Below are 26,887 nucleotides of genomic sequence, written 5' to 3' on the forward strand. Positions count from 1 at the left end.
GTATAAGACCGAACGTTACCTATTTTAAAGTGTAATGTATTTATATACAGTTGAGCTGAAACGAACGCTCAGACATTTAATTGGGGACGCTCGTTCTCAAACCGAATTCTTCCCAAATGAAAGAATTCTACTCTAAGTCTTTTTCAGGGAAAAACCGAACAGTATAAGACCGTACGATTGACGAACGTAATTTATCATAAGGACAGTTTATCATATCCAGATTTTCCAACTTTCTTAACTTTAACATTTTTCATACGATTCATACCTTATAATTTCATATCCACATTAACTTACATACTATACAGATTTCATTACATTAATAAATCCAACTATACTATAGTCATACACCTTTCATACGAATCCAATTCAACATGCATTTCAACCAACAGAAGACATATTCAAACAGCACAACAGGGTTCGTTCATGCAGATCCAGAATAGCACATATACATATATTTCATACAGACAACCCATATCATGCCTTCATATAATCATACAAGTATAAATTAAACATATAAGCTTCCCTTACCTGGATAGCAGTGTACGCCCTAATGCAAAAGTTGGGTTTGTCTCTTACAGCGTTCTACCCTCAGTTTCACTAGACACTTTCACTTGATCTAAATACCAAAATCAGATATTACTCAGATACCGTCCATGCATGAACCGAGAGCATGGTTTCGTATGAAACCCTAAATGGACAACTACTAGAGAAGGGAACTTACCAGCTTAGATTCCAATTCTGTTCGGTCCAAAAGGAAGATCACAGCTAGACGAACGTTCCTACGGTTCTGAAATGGAATTCGGAGAAAAGCTTGGTGAGTTACAGTAAAGAGAAGTTTGGGAGTTCTAGAGAGAAGGTGGAGAAAATGAAGGGTTGAGTTCAGAGGTAGAAGATGAGTGGTGCAGGTGAGAGAGGGTTTTCAAAAATCTAGTTTTGTTAAACTCACGTTCGTTTGAACGAACGTCTCCCAAGCCGACACCTGCACACCAAACTCTGAATTGGAAGCTTCTCCCGCGACAGGTGGCGTGTGTGCATGTGGTGCAAAGTGCGTTTTTAATGCTTTCAGAGGAATGATGTGGCTCGGTTTTCAGTGCACAGCAGAGTAATGTATCAGATTTGGGAGTGGGTTTTAATGAAATAAGTATTGATTGTGGTGTGTATTAATTTGATGTGACAGAAAATTATTACTGCTAATTATTTAGGGTCTCACAGATTTTATTAAGGAAATTCTAACCAATGAGTTATCGGTTAAGTGTTTGATATTGAAATTTAATTATTTCATCACTTTAAATATATAATTATGTAAATTACTGTTTGATCTCAAAGAAAAGAGAACGAAATATCTAAATGTATTACATTTTATTAAAATTTAGTATGGTTGAGTGCAAAAAGTTTGTCTTTCTTTTTCAGACATTGAAACATATCTTAAATTTTGAAAACACTTTTTCAAAAGTATTTACACATTGTTGTATATCAATGAACTTTGTACATCGAAAAAGCAAGATTTGGATTCTTATTTTCGTAATATACGTGTTCAATTCTTACTCAATTAACTGAAAATTACACGTATCACACCAAATACAAGAAAGTTACTATATCTGCCATCTGAATGTGTGCTTCATGTGCATATATATGTATGGTTATTATAATAAGGTTGATTTCATGATTCGGTGCTTGAACATGGTTATAGTCTTATCCCAAATTAATGATTGATTTGCGAAACGAAGCTTTGTTTTTCAATGATTTGATGTCTGAACAAGCTGCTTAGTGTTGGAACCAATTATCCTCACCATACCCACACTGCATGCATCATGTACGCCTCTTTTATTACTCACTGGCGTGCACTCAGTTAATCATTTGCAACCAACAATGTATTAAAAAAAATAAAAAATAATCTATTTATTCGTTGACGAGTAAAATCACTCAGCTTTTACGCTTCATTCTTTCACCTTCTTTGAGTCATCAAAATCACCAATTATCTATAGCTTTATCGGCAAATCTGCACAGCCGAAGTCAGCGTAAGAGTTAAGACATCTCTTTTGACATTATTAGTAGTGTTTCACTCATTGCCAATAGAGAATCAACTTTAGAGTTGTCATTTCCAAACCAAACGAATATTGTATTTGATTCAGCCGAATGCTAAAATACAACAATCCATGTATAATCCCACTGATCTGACCCTGGTTTTTTTTCTTCTTAAATTTGTTCAACAGAGTAGACCTGAGTATCAGGCCCAAGTATGTATGGGCCTTGAGAAATAGTAAGCCACGAGTTTAAATTTGCTTAGGAGTTTAAACGTGAATTAGTGGAATGAGAGAATGTAAGTAACCAAGGCTTGGAGAGAAGAGTGTGAAGAGCCACCTTGTTGGAGGCAAACCTTGGCCACTTCCTTCAATTTGAAGGCTCTATCTCTGATTTCCTTCCCTTCGGCTTTGGCATCCATCAATCTTGTGATGATCCTCTCTATCTCCCTTCTCTCCACCCTCTTCTCTAGCTGCAACCCAACCCTCCAAACATGGCTCACATACCTTGCATTCACCTTTTGGTCTGTGAAAAGGGGCATGCATATCATGGGAACCCCTTCACAAATACTCTCCAAAGTCGAATTCCAACCATTGTGACTCCAAAATGCGCCTACTGCTGAGTGTGCCAACACTTCTTGCTGTGGAGCCCATTTCACTATTAGCCCTCTCCCTTCGAGATTCTCCATGAACCCACTTGGCAGTGGCTCCAGCCATTCCCAGCCCTTGATAAGCCCCGGTCGAACCACCCATAAAAATGGGTGCTTACTATTGGCTAAACCCCAAGATATCTCTACGAACTCGGTCTCCGTTATTGTAGCAAGACTCCCAAAACTCACATACACCACGGAGTTGGGTGTGTGTGTGTCTAACCAAGTTATGCAACTTTGGTCTTGTGAGATCAAGCTGCTAGAGGAAGAGGATGAAGAAAAGTACTTGTGAAAGGGTCCTATTGGGAAGATTGGTATGGAAAACTCCTTGCTCAGTTTTGTCAATGCAGGTGACTCCAACCCTTCGAAGGAGTTCCAAATCACTCCCAACGAACCCTTTGTCTCTTTCAAGAAATTGCTCAATAATTCGTAGTACTTTTCTGGCTCATCCGTCTTAATCAGAGGTAGGTCTTTCACTCTCAGTGGTGCCAGTTCTTCCACTTCCTCCTCCAATATGCAATCTATGTGCAACATACAGATAAGTGATGCATTATTGCTAGTGTTATACCGTAATTTTGTCAACGTTACTATTCGTGACTATTGCAAATAAATAACTTGAAAAGAAATGAAGAATAAACTTCATTAATCCCAATATTTAATAATTTCGAAAAAATATCCTTTCATAATCTAAACAGTCACAACATTGTTTATCATTTTTTATCAGCACACCATTATTAATCATATCAATGAATTTACCTTTATACAAAAAAAAGTACTACAGTAGATAATTTTGAAATTTTTATTATCCTTATTAATTTCTACAAAACACTTAATCAACCATACAATAAAAATTGAAGTAAAAAATTTATAAAAATCATATAATTATTTCAACGTACACAACATTTTTATCCTTCAGTCACAGGGGACTTGTTCATTAAATTTTTTTATAATAAATATGACAGCTGTATATTGTATTATATATATTCATCGAATAGCTTGTATTATTATTTATCTATGCATTATTATTTCTGAATAATTATACTCGTATTTTTTATTACCTGACCTATTTTAGTCGGTTAACACTTGACACAGTGATAATCTAATATTATAATAGAAAATATAAATTTAACAATGACATTTTCCTTCTGAAACTAACAGCTACAAGGAGATAATCGAAGTTTAAAAACCAGTATAAAGAATTTTGAGTATATTAAATGTGTAGTTTGATTTTAAGAATATATTATAATTTTTTTATAGGTTTCTATTTTTTAATTATAAATTAAATTCATCTTCAAATTTAAATAGTTCATTCAGTTTTTAAGAGTAAATCTAGACAGCAGTTCTTATATACTTTATGAGATTGTAAGGTATTAGGGATGGCAAAAAAATCCGCGCCCGCGGATATCCGCGGATAAAATCCGCGACGGATAGTTGGTACCCGCGGATATTTACTATCCGCCGGGTAGCGGGTTTTTTAATACCCGCTTATAAACGGGTCGGGTGCGGGTATTATACTATCCGTATCCACGGATATTCGCTACCCGCAAAAAATAAAAATAAAAATTTAATTTATATTTTATTAAGTTAAATTTAATTAAAATTAACATTAATTTATATTTTATAAAGTTAAATATAATTAAAATTAAATTTTAATTTATATTTAATTTAATATATATTATATTTTATATATTTTTTGTAATTTTATTTAAATTTTATTATAATATTTTATAAAAATATATTTTTTTAAATATTTATGGGATATCCACGGGTATCCACGGATATCCGCGGGTTTTAAAATATCCACGGATATTTTTTAAGCGGATATCCGTGCGGGTAGCGGGTGGATTTTTTTTTGTCGGGTCGGGTTGCGGGTAGGCACTATCCGTGCCCGACCCGATCCGTTGCCATCCCTATAAGGTATTGTTATAAAATAAGATTTGACTAAAACATGTTTAAAATTTAGCTTTTGAATGTATAAGAAAGTCATTTTAAAAATAGTTCTATACATACAAGTAATTTATTTATACTAAATGAGATTTTGTTAACAATTTTTTTTATAACGGCAATATATTATTATTATTTTATTAGTATGTTTGAATTTATTTTTAAAAAAAATATTTTGAAAGAAATTAATACCACACATACATTATCATAACGTTCTGAAAAAAAAATTTGTTAAAAAAACATTTTTCAATTTTAAAATCTAATTCACGTAGATTTGAAGAAATTTAGTTTCTTTCTGGGTGATGTTCTTCTGCATATATCCAGTTGAGGATCCAGTAAGAAAAGTGAACGATGATAGGTGTAGTAAGAAAGTGGTTTTTTGAAAGGCAAAAATGGAATGAAAAATGAGAAAGTAACGAACCTTGTGTGGGAATGTAGCCTCTTTGTCTGAACAAAGGATAGGCGAGGAAAGCAACGTAGGAAGAGATGCCACTGGTTCGCAGTACAATCCTAGGAAGCTGAAGGTTGTCGGCAACAGCTTGAGTGAAGTAACAAATAGCATCTGAAATCAAACACGCGACAGGTTCCTCCGCCGCTTGATCAGTCCGTAGTAGCTTTGTGACGCAGTCTTTGAAAGGGTGGACACATTTGACGTTGAGTTCGACGAGGAAATTTAAGAGATCGAAGGGTTGAGTCTGAGACAAACCGTCTTGGAAAAAGGAGAAGGTGAAGTGAGGGTAGTTGGAAGGGTCTGGGGAATTGAAAGTGGTGTGGATGATGGTGATAGAAAAACCCTTTGAGTGAAGGATTTCTGCGAGTTGAAGCATTGGGTTTATGTGGCCTTGGACTGGCAAAGGAATAAGCAACAATCTCCGACCCTTTCTTCCGGTCATTGCTTCTTCTCTTTTCTTATCTTCTTTCTTACTTCACAAAGATACTATGAGAGGATGAGGAATTGGGGCCACAAAAATCAGCATGAATCATTTGAAGTTTTGTGAAGGCTCGTCACGTGGTGTGCTTTGGCACTGTATCTCTGTGCGGTTTGCTTAGTGCAAATCTCTTTACGTGGTTCAGAGATGTGATTCAATCACCGTTCAGAGATGGTAATTTAATGAAAAAGATCATATTAAATCAATTTAAAACATGAGGAGACTTTATTGAATAAAAAATAAATATTAAGACCAAAACAAATAAAAGTCCAAAATATAGAAATAAAAAATGAAACCTAATAATAAAATGATTTCAATACTTGTAACTATTATGCATATGCAAAATTATTAAAGGAAAAGGAAAACGTAGAAGCTAAAAAACCAACCAGCAAATTGAAATTCATCTTGATCTAAAACAAAAATGCGTTTACAATAGCTTTTGTGTAAACTATAAATGACATTAGTTGGAAACAATGAACTATTGAAAATTTATTAAAAGATAACTAAAATCCTTTAGTTTTTGTTGCTAAGAATATATGAAATTTGTGTGATAATTGGATAAATACATCGTAATTTGGCAAAAAAAAAATTAACTTTTATCATTTTTGTTTATCAGGATTATATATGATATAATTCAAAGGTTTATATATATATATATATATATATATATATATATATATATATATATATATATTAAAACTGTTTTTTTTATATTTTAAAATAGATAAAACACTTGAATGTAGTCTTTCTTCTAGTCTATAAAAAATTTTAAGAATTAATTTACCTATTAAAAAAATTAGATTGAAAACCAAATTTAATAAAAAAATGGAACCAACAACTATTTTTCTCTTAGTTAAATTGATATATGAAAACAAAATATTTGTAAACTGCCCACGAATTTTCATTTTAAGTTTTCGGAAAGCAGAATTATATTTGACAATATTTTTTTATAACACTGTTTACGTGTTATTATATGTGTTATTATATGATTGATTTGATGTTTATAATTATTATTATTAATTATGAAATAATTTTAAATAATCCGTAATAACACCTTAATAATGTAAATAATGTTAAAACGTGATAAAAAGAAATGTCAAATTATTATTATGTTTGGGAGAAAGTATACCGTTGAAAACAGTGCAATGAATTTGTGTGCAGATTTTTTGAGTCAAAGATGATGCAGATAAGCAGGAGGAAAGTTCAAAGGGATGAAAGATAAGAAAAACTCCAACTCTCCTCTCACTAGGTTACATGAATTGAAGGGCAGAAATGGAGGAGCAGAAGAAGGAACGCAGATTGTTGCTGATGCCATCACCCTTACAAGGCCACATAACACCCTTACTCCACCTCGCTCAAATCCTCTTCTCGAAGGGCTTCTCCATCACTATTCTTCACACCCTTTACAACTCTCCCGATCCTACTTCCTACCCTCAATTCTCCTTCCACGCCATCCCCGATGGCTTATCCGAATCAGAAACAGCCACGCTCGACGCCGTTAACCTCACCGACCTTATCAACATCAGATGCGTCCACCCTTTGAAGGAATACTTGCTTTCGCTGCTCTCTAACTCTCTTCAATCTGTTCCATGCCTCATTTCCGATGCTGCTCTTCATTTCACTCGATCTGTCTGCGATGAGTTTAAGCTCCCTCGCCTTGTGCTCAGAACTGGTGGAGCATCTTCCTTCCTTGTTTTTGCCTCCTTTCCCCTCCTAAGAGAAAAGGGCTACCTACCCGTACAAGGTTCCTTGCTTCTTCTTCTCTTTTTATACTTTTTTATTTTATCAAACACGATTGGTTCAGATAAGAAAATTCCTTGTGTTCGTGATTTTGTTGATTGGCTGATGCAAGTTGGGTAAAGAGTTTTTCTATTGTACATTGTTAATGAGAAACTAGTTTTCAGGAGAATCCTTGTTTTATTGAACTAGTTTAGGCTTTTGTTCTTCATGCGAATGAGGATTATCCAAGTTATGGATATTTGTTTTGGAAATACAGCTATACAGTTAAATCATTCGAGTTTTCTCCCATTTATCAATCAAGTTCCTTCATTCTGATTTTGTCTAATATTTAACCAGAACATGTCATATGTCATACCTGAGTAGATAGAGTAGTGTGTTAGATTAATCTTAAATGGGATAGATTTAATTAGATTGTTTATTTATTTAAGAGTTTTGTCAGATTTAATGTAGTGGTTTTTAGAAAATAAATGGTGTTTTAATAGTAGAGTTTATAGTTTTGTAGATGAAAAGCCAATATACGAGTTTATAAATTATAAGTGTATAATTGACACAATGTGTGGCAAACACCAGAAACATGTTCAGAGAATTCTAAGAGTGTCATTTTCCAAACATAGTGTACCTAGTAAAAAACTAAACATTGACTTAACTCCGTGTTATGCTTGTGTGGATATATATTGTTTTTGACAGTAAAGAGCTACAAAAGAGATGCCTTTCTATTTTGAGGAAGTTAATAGCTTAAATATCGGTTGAAGTCTAGAAGGAGGAGGTTTCAATTGGAGAAAATTTGAGAGACTTAATTGATGCAACTGGGATTTGAGGAGCGGAAATTACACAATCCAATATCCCAAGGGCTAAAAGTACAATTAAATGTTTGCTTCAATTTTATAGATATTATGATAAAAAATGTCATTTTACTTTTATGTTTTATTTTGTTTTTAAAATGCAAATACAAGCAACATGCCTTCAGATGAACGGGCCTAACATTTTCGTGTTTACTTTTATTGATTTCGAAAATTCAGAATCTAGATTGGAAGAGCCTGTGGTTGATTTCCCACCACTGAAGGTGAAAGATCTTCCTAAGTATCAGTCGAATGATCCCGAGGCATTCTACAATCTAGTTTGTCGTTTTGTTGAGGATTGCAAAGCATCTTCAGGGGTTATTTGGAACACATTTGAAGAATTGGAATCCTCTGCATTGACAAAACTGCGCCAAGATTTTTCCATACCAATATACCCTATAGGCCCTTTTCACAAACTCTTGCTTACTGGCTCAGCTTCTTCTGCTAGCTTGTTGACTCCAGACAAAAGCTGCATGTCTTGGTTAGACAGACAAGAACATAAGAGTGTTGTTTATGTGAGTTTTGGGAGTATTGCATCAATAAGTGAGGATGAGTTCTTGGAGATAGCTTGGGGGTTATCCGACAGCCAGCAACCGTTCTTGTGGGTGATTCGACCTGGGTTAATCCGTGATTCAGAATGGCTTGAAGCATTGCCAAGTGGGTTCCTAGAGAATTTGGGAGGAAGAGGCTACTTTGTGAAATGGGCTCCTCAAGAACAAGTTCTGAGCCATCCTGCAGTGGGAGCATTTTGGACTCATAATGGTTGGAACTCAACCTTGGAGAGCATATGTGAAGGGGTTCCCATGATTTGTATGCCATGTTTTGCAGACCAAAAAGTGAATGCCAAATTTGCAAGCAGTGTTTGGAAGGTTGGAGTGCAACTAGAGAATAAGCTAGAGAGAGGAGAGGTAGAGAGGACTATTAAAAAAGTAATGGTTGGGGATGGAGCGAAGGAGATTAGAGAGAATGCTTTGAATTTGAAGGAAAAGGCAAGTGCTTGCTTGCGAGAAGGTGGTTCGTCTCACTGTTTCCTTGATAGCTTGGTTAGTGACATATTATCAGTGGCATCTTCTGCATCTAGTGATCACTGATTTCTTTACTATTAATAAATAAACCACATTCTTTGCAGAATGTAACAGTATATATATGTGGCACAGATAGACAGAAGGAAGTGCTAATAGTCGAATTTTATTCAGTTAAACGCCACGGATTAATCCCACCATAACTTGTTTGTCATGTCCATATCCTGTTGGGATGAATTGTCACAAATATTGATTAGACATTTCTTTTATAAAAAAATAAAAATTATATTCTTAATTATGTAAGGTCAAATAACACTTTTTATTTTCAATCTTAAATTAAAAAACTATAATTATATACATTTTAAAATAAAATATTAAATAACAGTTACATGATAAAGTTGTCAAAATTTATTATTAGACATTTTACATGATAAAAGAATAAACAAAAAATAACAATATTTAAAAAAAAAGAACATAAATGACTAAATGTGTGTTTCATAAATAATTTAATTTGATAAAATTTAGACTTGCATTCTTTTAAATATAATATATTATTTAAATGAAATAACAAAAAGAAATATATATGTAATTGATGTTGTGATGAAAGGAAAAATATATTAAGGATTTTATTGAAATTGGTGGATATGAATAACTTGAGGATGAGTGTGTAAAAGTTTAAGTAGAATAAAACATTATTTAAGATATTTAATAAATTATAATCTAAATTATAAATTAGAATGAGGAGAGGAGGGAAAATGTGTGCATTTAGAAAGAAAAAACAAAAATGGATGGTTTTCGTTTGGAAACATTGGAAAATATTAATATAAAACATTGGTAAAAAGTAAAACCATCAAAGCAAAAAATCCAGAGGTTCAAAAAGCACCATAGCTTTATTCAAGAGAAATCAACAAATAGCAGACGCATGCCTGTGTCAGAAATAAATCTAAAGGAAATCTAACGAATATCAAACTAGCTCTATTCACTACAAAACAGTCCGAAACGAATCCTAGGTAACCTATCAATACAATAAACTAAAAAAATATAATATATAGCCTCCATTTCCGTACAAGTCTTACCTTTCAAGTGTCCCAGTGCCATGAAAACTTTTTAGATAGATATAATCGTGTATAAACACAAAGTAGACAGAAAATTTAACATAATCCCAATTGGAAACCGATATCTGAAGTTAATTTTATGATTATTTAGAATATTTTGTCTGTAAGTTATTCACATTGCAGATATTTCCCTTGGATGGAAAAAAAGAAAAAGGTAAAAGTAGAAGTTTGTATTGAGTGTTGAAAATTGTTTCCTTCTATTCTAGGTAGTTTGCTGTGAGAATAGAAGGAAGGATTAAACTAAAATCACAGATTCACAGCTCAACTACAAACTCGAACATGTACCCAGTATTTACAAAAAAAATATGTAAGGAACGCAAAGATTTACAAATCTTCGTCGCTCTCGCTGGTACAGGAATCATCCAAGTTGACAGCTGCTACTTTTGAAGCACTGATCCTAAAAGAAGCCGAACGAATCTTGTAGGGTAACTTGGCATTATTGCTTGCAACCACCCCACCACCACACTCTGCTTCCTCTTCATTATCTTCCTCTCTCTTCAAATCACTAGGAGGCAAAAAGCAGTCTATGGACAACCCTTTGATGTTAAAGTCCACTTCCTCAACTTGCCAAACCTCTTCCATGAGTGTCCTGGAATGTGTCTCGGGGCCCCCACCAAACCTGAACAAGGACACCCAAGTCTTGCCACCGTGTGCTATTTGAATGCCATCCACGCTTCTGTAGTCTTGTAACAGAGACTCCATGTTGGTTTCCCAGTATATGCTCTCGTGTTCATGAGACTTTAGTTTTAGTAAGTGAGAGTCTTCTAGTTTAACTAATAAACCTGTTCTTTGGCTGAAATACCCCCACACCGTGTGCCGAACTATCTCTACGTTGCTGTTGCTCCTTGCTCTCAGTGTCGACGTCTCGCTTTCCACTTTCAATATGAAACAATCTTCGTTGTTCACTGTCTTCTCTCCAATGCAGATAGAGTTGCCGAACAAATTAGCCGTCGACCTTGGATCAAGACCCTGTTTAAATCAAGTATTAGATCCTCCTCGTTTCTCCTTATGATTCATTATCTAATAAGAGAATCCAAGCATGCACACGATTTTAGTTTTATATCTAAAAGCAATGTGTTCATTTGTCTTTAGTATAACTCTGCTTTTCTCTTTACAATATTCTATTATTTGTGAATTTCACGTAAATCCTATGATATAATTTATGCAGAGTAAACGTTAAAATTCACTTTATGATGAAAAGATAACGGGTAAATTATACTGTTAACAACTACAAACTTTTCAATCGGTGGTCACATTAATTTACTGAAAGGGTTCCCGGCAAAAGAATAAAACAGCTTCGGAACGGATGAGGACAGGTTGTCACACACACGGAGGAAAAGTTTGGATATTGTTGACTTGTCCTAGTCGCAACTACTAACTTGGAAAAAAAATTTATGATTGACTTTTAAAGGGAGGATTTTCCCGTGTTCCCTTTGTAGAGTGTTGACTTTTTTTTATTTAAACTTAAAGTTTAGACCTTCAGGTTCTGAGAGGGGATGCAGGACGCAAATTTCTACGGAAAAGCAAAAGGAAAGAAAATCAGCTTTGCCAATTCCTCTAGAAAGTGGAAAGCACTTTGTTACGTGGACTTCTTTTCTTCCTTGCTGGCATGTTTTCATTTTGGATGCTGACAACAACCAACTCCACTTTCCTTCAAATGTTAAAGGGGCCAAAACTATTTGAGGAGGTTCAAAAATAGTACTTGAAAACTGGGAAAAGAGCTCACGAGAAACAAACCAAACACGGAAAGACAGTATAGAAAGAAAAAAAGTAGCATTTAAGCATGGTTTAGTTTAGACTTAAAGGATCCTTTAGGGTATTGATATTATAGTAACCCAGGGAGGCAATTTTGTCCTGTCCATCAAAATCAGTGAAGAATAACTCCTCTGGTAGAATGATTCAATTTGTTACTACTCCATACACTAATCATGATTAAGCTTGCTCTATGGTGTCCAGTGCAAACAGTCATAATTAAGCATGCTCCTTTATATCCCATACAAATTAACAATGTACCCCTTTTGAAAAAAATTGTTTTTATCTTTGAAGAACTACTGATTACCTGTAAGAAACGTCTAAGAGGTCTTGGTGGGCCACGAGAAGCATGAGAATGGTGCCAAGGGGTTTGCCTCCATGCCACTTTACCATCACTCCCTGCACTGATCTTGTACCCAGAAACCACAAGCTCTAAGCACCACAACTCTGGCCTCTTCTGCCAAACCACGAACCCCCCCATCTCTCCCTTCATCTGCAAATTCTTCACTTTCATCACCTTCTTACTGTTCACACTACCTTCTCCAGCAGAAAACTCTGTTGTTGCCATCTTCACCTGCCCCATCGCATACATGCTGTCCACACAATTCAAAGCACGTTCTCCTCCCACCGCCGCCACATACTGCTTCACTATGTATTTAGCCATCGAAACCTCCTGCACAGCACATAAAGCCATTAGTAAACATCGCAAATTTCAGAGACCAAACTACTTTTCCTCCAAGTAAGCGATTTTTGACTATTTTTTTTTAATGAAACAAAACGTTCTCCATCTTTTATTGGAAAAAAGATGGAGAAAATTTAGAATTTGTAGTTCTTCAATCAGAATCACAGCTAGAATTCCATTTGAGTACTTAGTCTACGGAGGTTATTTAAATGAAAACTTTTATTCTGATTGAACGAAAATAACAGTGTAAATACTTAATTAACTGTGTATACGTTTCGTGTTGAATTGTTATCTACTGAAAAAGAGTGAAAGAAAAGTTACTGACAATGTGTTGGTCTTTAATGCTGCGAGTGATGGGTTGGTTGTCAGAGGCGATGGGTGAAGGGATTAATGGCGCTCCAACAACACCCAACAAAAGCTGAATCTCTGTGTTTTTCCCTCCAAAAACTGCTGCCATGGACGTCGAGTTTGATCTGGACTCAGCGTGGGGCTTCATCCAGTTCTTCATGTTGTGCCAAGCTTTGGTGGTTCCACTCTTGTGGGTGAGAGTCTCCTCCGGAATAGGGACTTCAAGAACGGTTTCGAGCCCATCCTCGCGATCAAGATTGGGACAAAGCTTCTTCATATCAGAGAACTAATGGAACGTGTTTGTATGTGTCTGTACTTGTGATTCCGGAAAGAAAATCGAGTGAGGTAGATTATAGATAGTTTGGAGATAAAAACATAGATAATGAGAACTGAGGTAGCGAAGGTTAACGAGAGAGGGAAGTTGAATAGAAAGATAGAAGAAGAATGATAGGAAGTTGTAGTATGAGGAGTATTGAGTATGAGACTTTGGAAAAGATTGCCAACCAAACCATGGAGGGTCCCCCTAGTTTGTAACGTGGTCCGCTGTGTCTGTGTCGTGTCTGCACGCCTCTATAATTCACACTTTCACACAAACTTAAATAGGAGACTCATTAATTAAGCTTATTATTAACTTCTAATATAAAATTATCTCTGATGATGGTGACATGTATATATGGTTTCATTAATTTCACGTTAGTCCTTTTTTATTTTTTTCTCAGGGGAGCATGTTAAGTTAGGTTGTCGATTTTGAACTGTTAAGGCTGTTACGTTTTAGATGTACTGTCACTGTCTTTTTTTCATTTTTCTTTCACATGGTAGAAAGGTGGAGAAGTGAAACTCCACAGATCCATAGTTTGGTACGTTGGTAGAGTTTCACATCAATGTTTTAACTTACCGTTCAACTCAAAATTTGTGTCTTCAGCAAGGACGAGTCAAATTCGTTATCAATTTGTTGAGTAACGAAATAGGATCAAAATTATCTGATGAGTTAGTATAATATGATTACATTGTAACTTGAGACTAACGGGGACTTCATAAAGTTTGAGTGATTGTTGCGACTCTTCTTAATCACTCAATCGGAGGGGCTCCATTTCAGTTTTCAACCTCTCTCATTCCAAATAATTTATGAATATCGAATCATAGGAGAATTTGAGAGGTACTAGAACCATATATAAAAATAAATTCTATTTTTCTTTTCCCAGTACTGCTAATTATTGCACTTATATATGATTCGAAGCTTAATAGTATCAGGTCTTCTTCACAAAACTATTTAACATAACTATACACAAATTGATATTCTATATTATTTTTCTGTATTAATTCAGTGATAGTAAATATACACCGAATTTGTTAATCAATCAATAATTCAGATACTTTCTCTTTCGACAATATGTGTACAAATAATTCGTTTTTGAAGGATGAGTAGTGAAGATGACAGAAGAAATCCCTTAATTAGCCTTGATGAAATCAGAGGAAGATCTGAATGAATTCTCTTCACCAGGATAAACACTTGTTTTATTTTACTTTCAATTTATTTCTTTTTTTTATAAATACCAAAATTAACTTTTTAATGATTAAAATATTTTTTAAAAGTGAATTATCAACCAGTGTAATTATAAAAACATTTTGCTTTGTTTTAATGTTAATGAGTTTGATTAACACATGATCCAAAGCAGGGAATCAAATGTTGCTACCTTACATAAAATAGTACATAATATATATTTTGTAAACATGCATCCCCCCGAAGTCGATATTAAGTAAGATGATGATTACCCACGTAGACTACTATAGAAGCATAGGAAAATGATACAGACGCAGTAGAGCAATGAAACAGAGAGTGTATGTAGGTAAAATGGCAGAAAGGAAGATTGAAAATTGAAAATTGTAATTGAAGTGATGGAGAAGAGAGGATAATAGGAAGAAATGAAAGTGAGGATTATTGGAGTGGTAGGGGGCAGAAACATGTGAGGTGTAGCTTGTTGATATTTGAGATGATTGATCCTGAAAATGAATAAAGTGGTCCATTGGAGAAGCAATACACATCGGGTTTAGCCGACGAGGATGTATTAACCGACAAAAGAAGTTGTTGTCGTTTCCAATCATGCCATGCACGTTCTCTTCATAATCTTTATTGTCTGTTGGAGCTGGCGACGACGTAACAATCTCCCCCTCACAACAACTCCTATTTTTTTATTTATTTTATTTATTTACTTCTTAAGCTAAATTACATTCTTTTCTTAAGGTTATCATCTCCCCCTCTCAAATCTCCCTAGATTGCACAACACACGAACCAAATATTATATATGTGTATATTCCTATCAATCATAGCTATTTTTTTCAGTGCCAATTGATTTTATAAGCTCCCCAATAAGGTGTAAATGGGAAGTTGCATTCTAGAATTATTAATTAACTAACTTGTGAATTTTATTAAAGTTAAATTTAGCTTCAATTGCGAGACTGATAAACAATATTACAATTATATAATTAAAATAAAATCCATTGAGTAATTTTCCATAACTAAAGTAATTTTCCAACATAAATAAAAAAACAAAACAAAAAACATAAATATAATTATTTTACATTGTATATAACCGCTTAAAAATGACCAAAATTAGAAATATGGTTAGACCATTCTAGATAATTTCAAATATATTACAGTTTTTTCCTTCACTAAATTGAACTTAGTTTTATTAAAAAATAAGGATGTTGTACCTGATAATACCATTAATTAATAAAAATGGTCTGATTTTGTTTCTGATTTACTTTCTCCAAATTATTTTCATGCAATCAAACATAAATGTTGTCGACATATAGATCATGATTACTCCTTAAATTATACTTGACCTAGCAGGAAAAAAAAAGCTAAGAAAGGTATAAATTATGATTGGAAGAAAGCATTACTATCGATATGCATCAAACATTGCACTCAAAGTAATTTAGAATATCTTAATTAAGACAGCCTCCACAGGAAGAAAAAAAAATATTCGTTTCATAATGTTAAGCAACCGACCATACATAATTAAAAAAATATATTTACTTAGTTTAATAAAGATATAAGTTTATATAATAACAAAACAGACAGAGAAGGCGCCTACAATCTTGGTGTACGCAAGAATAAAATGAATTGAATCTCACTATGTTATGAACAAATCAACAAAATGCTTCGTACAAATCTCTTATAATCTCGTTGTCTTATATTTAGTATGATGACAAAAGTCAGATTCCAAAAGTGCAAACCATGAAAATGTGTATATATATATTTGACATTACTCAAGTGTATATAAGCAAAATCAGCGCAGAATAATTAAGTAAAAATAATTAAAGCATTGTATAAATAATTTAAGAGTATTATCAAAATTAGATTTTAATGTAAACATTTAATGCTGCAATTGTTAACACAATCATACCAGTAGGAAAATTGATGCAGAGATAAACAGCATCAATTGGGAATCTTAGTTAATAAAAACTTAATGAATTTGGCGAGTTGAGATTCAAACTAATTTGCGCTGATAACGCGAGCAACCCTGCACTATCTAATTTAAATTCATGCAATTAATAACTAATCATATGATTCTTTTTCGGTGCCATTAATCATAAGATTCTAATTGTTCACTTAAGACATATACCATTTTGTCGTATTATAAACTCTTTAGTATTTAAATTAATTTTACTGATTACATTTGCCCTTGGATTAATTAAAGGATGCTATGTTCACACTTAAAGCTTATCCATCTTGAAGTTAATTAAAGTTTAGGTTTATGTGTTGACGTACGCAGCATGGTGACCGACCAATCACATGGGAATCGTCCACATGATGTCTTTTCTTATTTGTTTGTTCCTTTGCTTTGAAATGAGGCTTATTTGTTGTAGTGTTCTCTATTTTCTGGTACACAACTTCCACAAATGCACACCATTCCCATTCCAATCAACTTTCAACCCATCACGTCTGTCTGGATGAGAATGAATAACAGCACAAAAATTGTGGAAAATTTATCAGAAAATATCAACACTTTTTTAAATGCGACAACTATGATTGTCAATGAGGATTAAGAAGAGATAATATACAAAAAAAGCATGGTTATCAGACATAAGCAAGAAGACAAAACCCTATTCAACTTTGAACTGAAGAAAAGTTTGGTTTAATTATAAACACTTTGTCTCTGAGTTTATCACCCAGTTAAATATACTATTAATATTTCATATTTCGTGAAAGCTTTCTTGTAAATAATATTTAGTAAAATTTTAAAATCTTCATAAAAAATGTATTTATTAAATCTTTGTGATAAATATGCTCATATAATGCCGAAACATACTTGTATTAAGCTTTCACAATCTTTGTTAACGTTTTTCTTTTCTTTGTCAACTTGAGATTTATCTTCTTATTTTACTATCAAGACTTAAATGTATTTTCTTTTAACTCTCCAACATTGAAATAGTTGGGATATTTGCAAAGACATCTTCGCGTTCAAGTTAAGTATATATCTATTATAGAAATATGTAAGAATTACATCGTCATTTTTATAGTATTTTTTGTGGACTTTTATTCAAATGAGCCTAGGTTATATAAGTTGGAATCTTTTCTTTAGGTAATTTAGGATTTTGCTAATATGTATTGTTCCTTTAATCTTTTTATTACTCACTGAACTTTTTTTGACAAACCAAATGATCTAGATGTGCATTGCTGCTACAGTCAAGTCAAGATGTTCATGTCAAGATGACGTCTTTTTTAACTGACTACACCGATTCGGTCTCATACATTACAAAATATATTGTAAAAATTCTCACAAAATTTAAAAAATTCAATTAATGTATATATCCTTAATAAAAAATAAAAAAATAATCAATTAAATTATTTTTTATTTTATTTTTTAAAAAAATTACATCATATGTTGTACTTGGCATCCTTTCTTCTTTCGATTTGTTCTTTGGATCACAGTTTTATCTTCTTTGTTCAAACTTGCATTTTGGGCCTCCTCTGGGCCACTTATCATGTTTTCGGATTTACTTCTAGCACTGCAAACATATTTCACGCACCCTTCAACTTTTAAAATGACCGTTTTGTCCTCTGAACAAATGATTTCCGAAACAATATTTCGAAAACTTTCCTGAATATGCTTTCCAGAATTTCTGGAATAAGATTTCCGGAATAAAATTTACGGAACAAAATTTTTAGAGCACATCAAATGTATTTTGGAATTGATTTTTCAGAATGAATTTCTGGATTTTACGAAACATATATAATGCCTTCTGAAATCATTTTGTAAAATATTACTACATAAATTGAATCTTCTTTGTCCTCTGCAACTGTGGTGATGACGGAAGTAGTAATAATGGCGGTGACGGCAGTGATGGTGGTGGTGCAGGAAGCAATGGTCCATTTTTTGTTGTTGATCTGGAGTTGGTATATGGGCTCCAACCCAATGTTTAACTATTGAGCATGGGTGTTGCTCCCTCCACCTCCACAGCCTTCTCCCTCCACCTCCCTAATTATCTTTAATTCCAATTATATCCTTAAAGTTAAAATTTTTTATTTTTATTATTTTATTATTTTAATATTTTAATATTTTAATATTTAAATATAAACTAATATAAATATACATTATTAAAATACATTAAAAAGATATTCAAAAATAATAAATCAAAATATTAAAATATCTAATAAAATAATAACATAAACATAAAATTAAAACAAAGCTTAAACGAATGACATCCTTCAACGGATGTCAACATCCGTTTAAGGCGAAACGGATGTCAACATCCGTTTCGCCTTAAACGGATGTTGACATCCGTTGAAGGATGTCATCCGTTTAGGCTTCGTTTTCATTTTACGTTTTAGGGTTAAAGGATTATTGGAAAGATTATTGGAAGGATTATTGGAAGGGTTTAGGGTTTAGGGTTTAGGATTATTGGAAGGATTATGACTACGTACCTGGAGAGGAACCACGACAAGCACATTATACCACAAACGCACTGCACCACGTACTGCACCGAAAGCAAGAGGAAGATTGCTTGATAATTCTTTTCACGATCACTGAGCTTTGCAGAAAAATATTTTACTCATACAAGGAACTACGTAGGTTATCAGTGAAATATGTTATAAATGAGTAAAATTAAAAAACAATAATTCTAAAAATAAAATTTTACTGAGGGGCAAAATATTAAAGGGGAGGTGGAGGAAGAAGGCTGTGGTGGTGGAGGGAGCAACACCCATTGAGCATAAGAACAACAAAAAAAACAGTGGAATGCAATGCTGGTGGGCCAAATCTCCCATGGCCTGCATCTAGTTCCAGGATGTTGATTGGAAAGGTGACACAACTGATCTCAAATCTAAAAGTACTTACATATGTTATCTCTTGATCTTCTCATAGGTTGTCAATAGTTTTTAAAACAATGATCAGTTATAATTGTATGTTTTTTGTTTATATATTTTAAAAATCGCATAGTTAACTTTCTAATGTGACGACATGATAATTCCATACAATTAATCATTTACGTGTTAACTATTTAATTTTTACAAATTCAACCATTTAATGTAAATAATTAACTCATCATTAAATCAACTATAAAATATTTTAAAATAACCCAAAAATGACTTTTAAAATCGAAATAAATTAATTAACTATGTCACTATTATCAAAATTGTCAGAAACATAATTAACTTACGTTTTCTATTAACAATTATTGAGTGAGTTGGGAAATTATATGTTTGTTTCAAATATAAAATAATTAATAATAATAATATATTAATTTTCACTATAAAGATAAAATAATAATCTTATCTTTTAATTTATTGGAACATTTTTATCTATTATATCAATTAAATTCACTCACAAACTTTCACCAACTTTGTTTTTAATTTTATTTTCAGTTCTGAATCCTTTCAAATAAACATCACAAATTCTTTTCACTTAAACCAAAAAAAAAATCATCAAAATAATTTAAAACGCCTCATTTTTAACAATAAAACAATACGTAAAATATTCAATTTTTATAAACTATTTCTAAACTATAATATCAAAATTCATCCCATAAATATTATTTAAATAAAATAATATTCAATTACTACAAAATCACTGCATACTAACGTTCATTGATATATGTTATATGCTATATCGGCATACTATTTTTAATACAAATAAAAATAAATCTAAAATCCATAATCTAGAAAGAAAAAAAATCGCATATTCATGTATATAATAATATTAAATACCTAATGCAACTATCAAATAAAACAATAAAACAACTAATCACAGCATATTCTTTAGGTATTGTCATAATTCCAAAATATGTAATCATCACATAATAAAACTCCAAAGCGATCAGGGTATAATAAATTTCCTCACAACTAAAAATATCACACCCAAATTTATCCATATGTTAATAATTATTAGACATCTAATTATCACCAAGTCCACAAAACCTTCTGCAGCCATTTCATAGAAATAAAGAAAAAAAAACATCAATTCAACAGATGGTAAAAAACATCAATCATACGGTGATAAAATAAATCGTATTTTACCTTCCAATTACAACAATTATTTAAATATTTTCGCACTAATATAAAATAATCATCATACAAACAGATAATAAACTCAATATAATTCTCTTTGAAACACATGATCCTACAACACCAAACAAAAAGCAAATTATCAAAAAAAAAAAATCAAGACCTCTTATCTGGATTATTATTTTCACTCTAATTCTTGGGCTTGTACTAAATATGATCTGTGGTATGTATTGAAGTCTCCTTTTAAATTTAGTTGAAGAAAGAGGTTGTGCTACCTCAGCAGGAACTGATAGGTACGTACCATAAAAGTTTTTCATACCCCAATCCTGGTTGAACCCTGAAAGTGGAACATAGAGAAGAAAAGATTGAAATGTGAATGGAAGTTGAGAGTGAGGAAGAATTGTATGTTAGTGGGAATTGTACAAAAGGAGAAGGCCATGAAATATGGATGCAGTGCGTGTTTGAAAGCAATGTGTAGCAGTGATTGGTGACTATTGAGAAAGGATGGATGGGTGGAACTAACATTGTGTCCTTCAAATAACAGACACATAACCATAATGTATTCTCCCTCAGAGGTCACAGAGCTCAACTAAAAATCTTCCACTTTCGAATCATCGTCCTGAAGTTGTGTGTATATACTGAGATCGCATATAAAGCACTATAAAATGTTCACTCGGTGGTGAGGTCTATCAGGCATCATAATTTGTTTTTTACCCAATTCAATTCGAGCATTGGTCAATAGTGATGTTTTGCACGTTAGTGTAGACAAGATCTAGCACCATCTATCATAATTTGGAGCCATCAACTGATTAATAGAAACGTAAGATTACTTGTGACCACCGTGTCAAGTCTTGCTCATCCACCAACTTTTCCATATTGCTCTTCTCTTCTCCAGTGTTAACACTATGTTTATCATCTACTTTAAACAAAATAATAAAAGAAAAAATAAATGATTGGAAGCCGGTTTTGTGGGATTGAGTTAGACTTAAAAACTCATTTTCTAATATGGTATAAGAGTTATGGTTAGAGTCTATCCTACAGTTCTAAGTAGACATTTCTGTTTCCACCTGTTGTCGGGCCGTTATCGGATCACTTCATTAATTTCTACTCTCACGCACGAGATGTCTATACCTCGACGTGAAGGGAGTGTGTTGGAAGTCCCACATCGACTAGAGATAGGTCCAATTTATAATATATAAGTGAGGTGTAAACTTCATCTTACAAATTGGTTTTGTGAGATTGAGTTAGACTTAAAGTCCACTTCTAACGTAAATAAATAACACAAAATTTTAATTTGATCTAAGGTACAAATGTATATGTAAGTATATTTATGTTTTGGTGTAAATTCACTTTAAAGAAAAAAATAATGTTACTAGAAATCAAGTAAATAACATTTAAAAAGAAACATTCACTTGATGCTAAAGTGTGCGATTCTAAGTAGCCATGTGGAGAACACGTGGTTGCCAAAATAGTAAATAATGTGTACCTCACATGTTTGCTAATAGAATGAGTTGATGGGCTACCTTGAATTTATTTTTTTCAATTTTAAGAATTATGTATGACTTTTCTACTTTCAATTACTGACAATTTCATAAATAAAAAGCAAGGCTTTACTTGATTTTTATATGTACCTATTAAACTATGTATGATCGAAATCCCAATGTTTTTTTTTTCTTACTTAAGGTATAAAATGCTAATGTATAGGGAAAATACAGTTAAAAAGCGTTTATTAATAAACACATTCGTGTGTGTGTATATATATATATATATATATATATATATATATATATACTTTTATTTTTACTTTTTAAAAGAATTCATAAAGGAGTAAATATTTTCCACATCTTTAATAAATTTATTGGTTGACAATTTAATTTAAAGACAAAAGGATGATAAAATACTTTGAAGATCATAAAATAATTTAAATTTAATATTTTTAATTTGTATTCAGCACTCATTTAAGTTATGGAATTAATCAGATATGGATTGTTTAAGTTACGGATTAATTCGGTTGAATTATTCGGATTATATAAATTTATATTAAGTCAATTTATTTTCAAGAAAAAATATATTTTAGAATAAATGAAATAAATATAGTTTTTTTATACACAATAAAATAGTATATAGTGAATCTTTAGCTAAAAAAAATAATACATATAATTTTAACAATGATTGTTATAATGGATTATAATTTTATATAATTTAATATTAAATTTTACCAAAAAAAAAGTACGATACTAAAAATAAAATTTAAAGTTTAAAATATATGTATGAATTTACGAATATAAAAATATAGATTCAGGTTGGATGAACATCAATACAATTTCAACTCGTTACATAGTTATTTATTTTATTTATCTAATATATATAAGTAAGTCAATTTATAAGAAAAATAGTTTATAGTTGCTGAAAAAAGAAGTTGACAAGAAAATGCATACAGTGAAAATTCAAACAAATAATATTACATAAAAGTCGTTCTTTGAATGGTTGTAACTGAGATCGCACGTCTAATGAAATTAGAATAATTTTTTTACATATAAAATGATAAGGGTTTTATTTTTTGATTAGTTGTATACATATTTATTTTATTTATTCTTTTTTATTTGAACCATCATAAAATTTAAAACTACATTTGCAAAATCAAAGAAATATTACAATTATTTTCGTGTTAAAATATTTAATAATACCAATTGCAATTATTTCCATTGTCAGGAATAGTTTTTTGTGATAAAGTATACTATAAAATGGAATGATTTTTCGTAGAGTGAGATGTTGAAATCACTTTATCAGTGCAATTAATTAACGAATTTACAATTCAAAACATTAGAAGAAACTAAACAAATTAAATAATTATATCGGAAGGCAACTTAAAGTATAAATTTGCTGAACCTTTGAAAGTGTCTAAACAAAACACAGCCAACAGCAGAAAAAATTAAGAAATTTAATGAGTTTAATCAGATGAAATAGAGTTTATAAAATTGTCCTGCTAAATTTTTTATCAATGAAAAATCGAAATTGAACTCACAGACAAGCAATTCTCTAAAACACAACTTTAAAAATACTACTACAACATCCTTTTATTTACTCTTCTATTTTATTCTATTTACGTTGTATAATATGTGATGAAACATAGTATATGTGTTTAGAAGACCATCTAAATATTTATTTATTTAATTATTTATAATCAGAAGGGAAGTAAATGGGAATTTCCAATAATGGATAGGTGGCCCACTAGGGGGTGAAATTAATTTCAGTGTGTTTGAATTGATAGGGAATGGGCTCTACATTCTAAAAAATATCTTAATTTTGTGAATATCGTCTTTTCCATAATTCCCAAATCTACGTTCAGAAGAATAAAAAAAAATTAATGAAAATTAAAAGAGTACTGTTTTGTTATTACAAGCACCCCTTTCTCTCTCACCAAAAAGTCTCTTCCTCAAACTCAAACCTACCCACTTTCTCTCCCATAAGAGAGCAAAGAGAGCAAAGAGAGAGGACTATATAGTGTTAAACCCTCAACTCCCAACAATTCATAACAAGGGTTTGGTTATTCCACTGCAACTGGAGGAGGCATCCAAAGGGATCGCATTGATCCAAAATTCAACCTTTCATATTCTCTCTTTTCGGATCATGCTATCCCTTTGGATTTCTCCTTCACTGGCTTCTGTAACGACACCTCAAACACAATCGCACAATTCATTTATGTAAGTATATATTCTTTTCCTTTTCAAACACTCTCCTTCTCAATTTCCATGCTTTCTTTCTATCATCTTCTTTTTCAATTCTTCAAATATTCTTTTATCTATACTATTTTCTAAAAACAGGTCTTTGATTGCCTTAATTGTTTCACGTTTCTTGAATCTGTATTCATTTTCTGAAAGGAGCCACCGGATCCGACCCTTGAGGTAATTAGTTTTCCAAGGCTTTTATATCCTTATCTGTTCGTTTCTTCATACAGTAGTTGCTTTATATTTTAGCCATGTATTGTTTTACATGAATGTTAGTAATATGTCAGTTTTTGTGTGAAAGTGTCGTATACACATACTCAGTACATGAATATATTTCAGAGTGAGGTCACTCTCCGAAGCCAGACATATTATACGCTTAAAAGTTAAAAAATTACAACCTAAGTTAGCTTTTATAGATGAAGTACACACGGGGAGACCCTATTGCAGTTTTTGCGTTAAGATTAACAACCATTGGATGTTTCTGTCATTCACCTTTGAGTATAGAGCAGTGTGGAATTGAGAAAAATATTCTGGATGATATCTTTATGTAAGAACTCTTCACAGTTATTGCTTTGAGATCCTTTAAGGGCTTTTATTATTGTTAGAATAAGAGAAAGAAAATTGTAATTTATGTTATCTGCACATGCGCATATTCTGGCTTTAAGAATTAGAGGGTGGCACTGTTAGAAAAATAGAAATCATGATTAAGTACAATAACAAAGTGGGAGCAAGCTATTTAGCAATCAGTACTACGAATAAAACAGTACCAAATGATTGATGGGAAGGAAATGATTCTGTGTATTTTCGCTTGGTAAAAATCATATCTACCCCATTTTGGAAGCTTTTGATGATTACATGTATCCAACAAATTGATTTCTTTCACCTTTTGATAAAGTGACTTTCTTTTGGTTTTCAACGAAATCAAATCTTTTCTGTATATATTACACCTAACTTGAGGTTTTCTGGTCACAGTCAGTTGTGTTTGTGTTGAGATGAAAATGTTGGAATTAAGCAACGCAGTGGTGGCCCTGAGCTGCGTCAATTATACTCCAAAAACTCTTGCTTTTATGGACTTTAAATTAGAATCCAAGGCATTAGAAGTCAATTACACTTGTAACTTTGGGCCTCACATCTCGTGTTCAAAGTTCAAACCGTCACTGATACATGTGCCGAGACGAGTTAAGAATTAAAAGTGAAAAAGTCTTGCAAACGTTGTTTATTTTTTATTTTTTTTGCCTTTTTCCTATTCTTGGCACATGTACCCAACATTCTAGCATAAACCCACCTATTCTTCATTATCCCTTTAATCACATGCCTCCATCCTTCTCTCCTCTCTTTCTATCTTTTTTGTATACTTTTTCCATTTCTGTCAAAAAAATTAGTCGTTGAATCTCTATCAGTTTCCCTGAAATGGCAAAAGCTTTTCAGAATAATAATATAGTAATGTAGGTAAAGGCTACAATGAAGGGTTTTGCCACTTGTTTCATGAACCATTATCCCATATAGTTTATTTTAATATTCAATCCTATTTACTCAATTTGCGTATCACCTTAAATGTACTCATTTGCTGATTTTAACTATTTCAAAGACTAAAAAGAGGCTCGAGTGGGGCCTCCTTCGACTTGGATCTATGCAGCTATATCAGCACCTTTATATGGTTTATTTGTGAGCTAAAATGTAATAATATATATAATATTCTTGGTTGAGCATAATGATAAAGGGATCATTATCATTATGTTTTAAAATGCAATAACTATAATTATTTATTCAATATAAACCAAAGTTGAATAGAGCCTCTAATGTTGTTCAAACTGTTTTCTTGGTACCACTTCCTCTCTTCCTTAATTAATCGTGGCATGCGGCTGTTTATGGCCTTCAACCAACTGGTATGAGTTCAAAAAATGGAACTGTTCAAGGAAGCATATTATTCAGTATTTGTGTTTTTCATTATTACTCTTATGTTTTCATACATTTCAATGGACCTAATTAACTATTCCACTATTTTTAGTATTTATTGATTTTTTTAAAATTTTGTGAAGTTCAAATTAAAAACAAAATTAACATTATGAATTGAAGTAACAAATTTTCAATACATGTTGATCTGAAAATTATACAAATGACAAATGTAAACAATATGCAATAATAATTTAAATTGAGAAGTAAATAATTTTAAAAATTAAATAAAAAATAAAGTTGATTAATACTCAAAATATAAACTCGTCTAAATGAAATGGCTTTTTCAAATAAAAAAGTGTACACAGATTTTAAAAAATAAATACAAGTACTAAAAAAATCTAAAATTGTAACTATATAAAAATATATTTTTGCTTAAAAATATATATATTTTTATATATAATGAAACTTTTGTAGATATATCTGTGTATCTTAGTTTACATTTTATCAACTAGTTTATCAAACACCTCTATAATAAAATAGCCTATTAGCTTAAAATTTACGTTGTAAAAGTTGGTGTATAAACTACCAACTAACTTATCAATTGCTTTCACCAGATAGACTCGTAATCAATAATTAGATGTTTAATACATCGATATTCAAATAAGGCATCCTTATGACATAACAGCAAACCATTTGATAAAGGGAAACATTAAT

At 32.0% G+C, this 26,887-nt stretch overlaps 3 protein-coding genes across 3 annotated transcripts; 1 reads left to right on the forward strand and 2 right to left on the reverse strand.

Annotated features, from left to right (window-relative positions):
- Positions 1-2,073: 2,073 nt before the first annotated feature.
- LOC124840346 (UDP-glycosyltransferase 76B1-like) lies at positions 2,074-5,699 on the reverse strand. The gene is made up of 2 exons (XM_047316383.2): positions 5,037-5,699; positions 2,074-3,192 (listed from the first exon to the last, which is right to left on the reverse strand). The coding sequence occupies exons 1-2, from the start codon at positions 5,506-5,508 to the stop codon at positions 2,303-2,305; spliced, it is 1,362 nt and encodes a 453-aa protein (XP_047172339.1). The 5' UTR covers positions 5,509-5,699; the 3' UTR covers positions 2,074-2,302.
- Positions 5,700-6,684: 985 nt separating this feature from the next.
- LOC124840350 (UDP-glycosyltransferase 76F1-like) lies at positions 6,685-9,324 on the forward strand. The gene is made up of 2 exons (XM_047316389.2): positions 6,685-7,288; positions 8,304-9,324. The coding sequence occupies exons 1-2, from the start codon at positions 6,817-6,819 to the stop codon at positions 9,212-9,214; spliced, it is 1,383 nt and encodes a 460-aa protein (XP_047172345.1). The 5' UTR covers positions 6,685-6,816; the 3' UTR covers positions 9,215-9,324.
- Positions 9,325-10,409: 1,085 nt separating this feature from the next.
- LOC124840358 (uncharacterized) lies at positions 10,410-13,611 on the reverse strand. Its single transcript, XM_047316398.2, has 3 exons — positions 13,020-13,611; positions 12,320-12,685; positions 10,410-11,229 (listed from the first exon to the last, which is right to left on the reverse strand). The coding sequence occupies exons 1-3, from the start codon at positions 13,317-13,319 to the stop codon at positions 10,585-10,587; spliced, it is 1,311 nt and encodes a 436-aa protein (XP_047172354.1). The 5' UTR covers positions 13,320-13,611; the 3' UTR covers positions 10,410-10,584.
- Between the last annotated feature and the right edge of the window lie 13,276 nt (positions 13,612-26,887).

The sequence above is a fragment of the Vigna umbellata genome, chromosome 5, assembly GCF_029865625.1.
Source record: "Vigna umbellata cultivar VRB3 chromosome 5, Vumbellata_1.0, whole genome shotgun sequence".
In the NCBI taxonomy this organism is placed as follows: Eukaryota; Viridiplantae; Streptophyta; class Magnoliopsida; order Fabales; family Fabaceae; genus Vigna; species Vigna umbellata.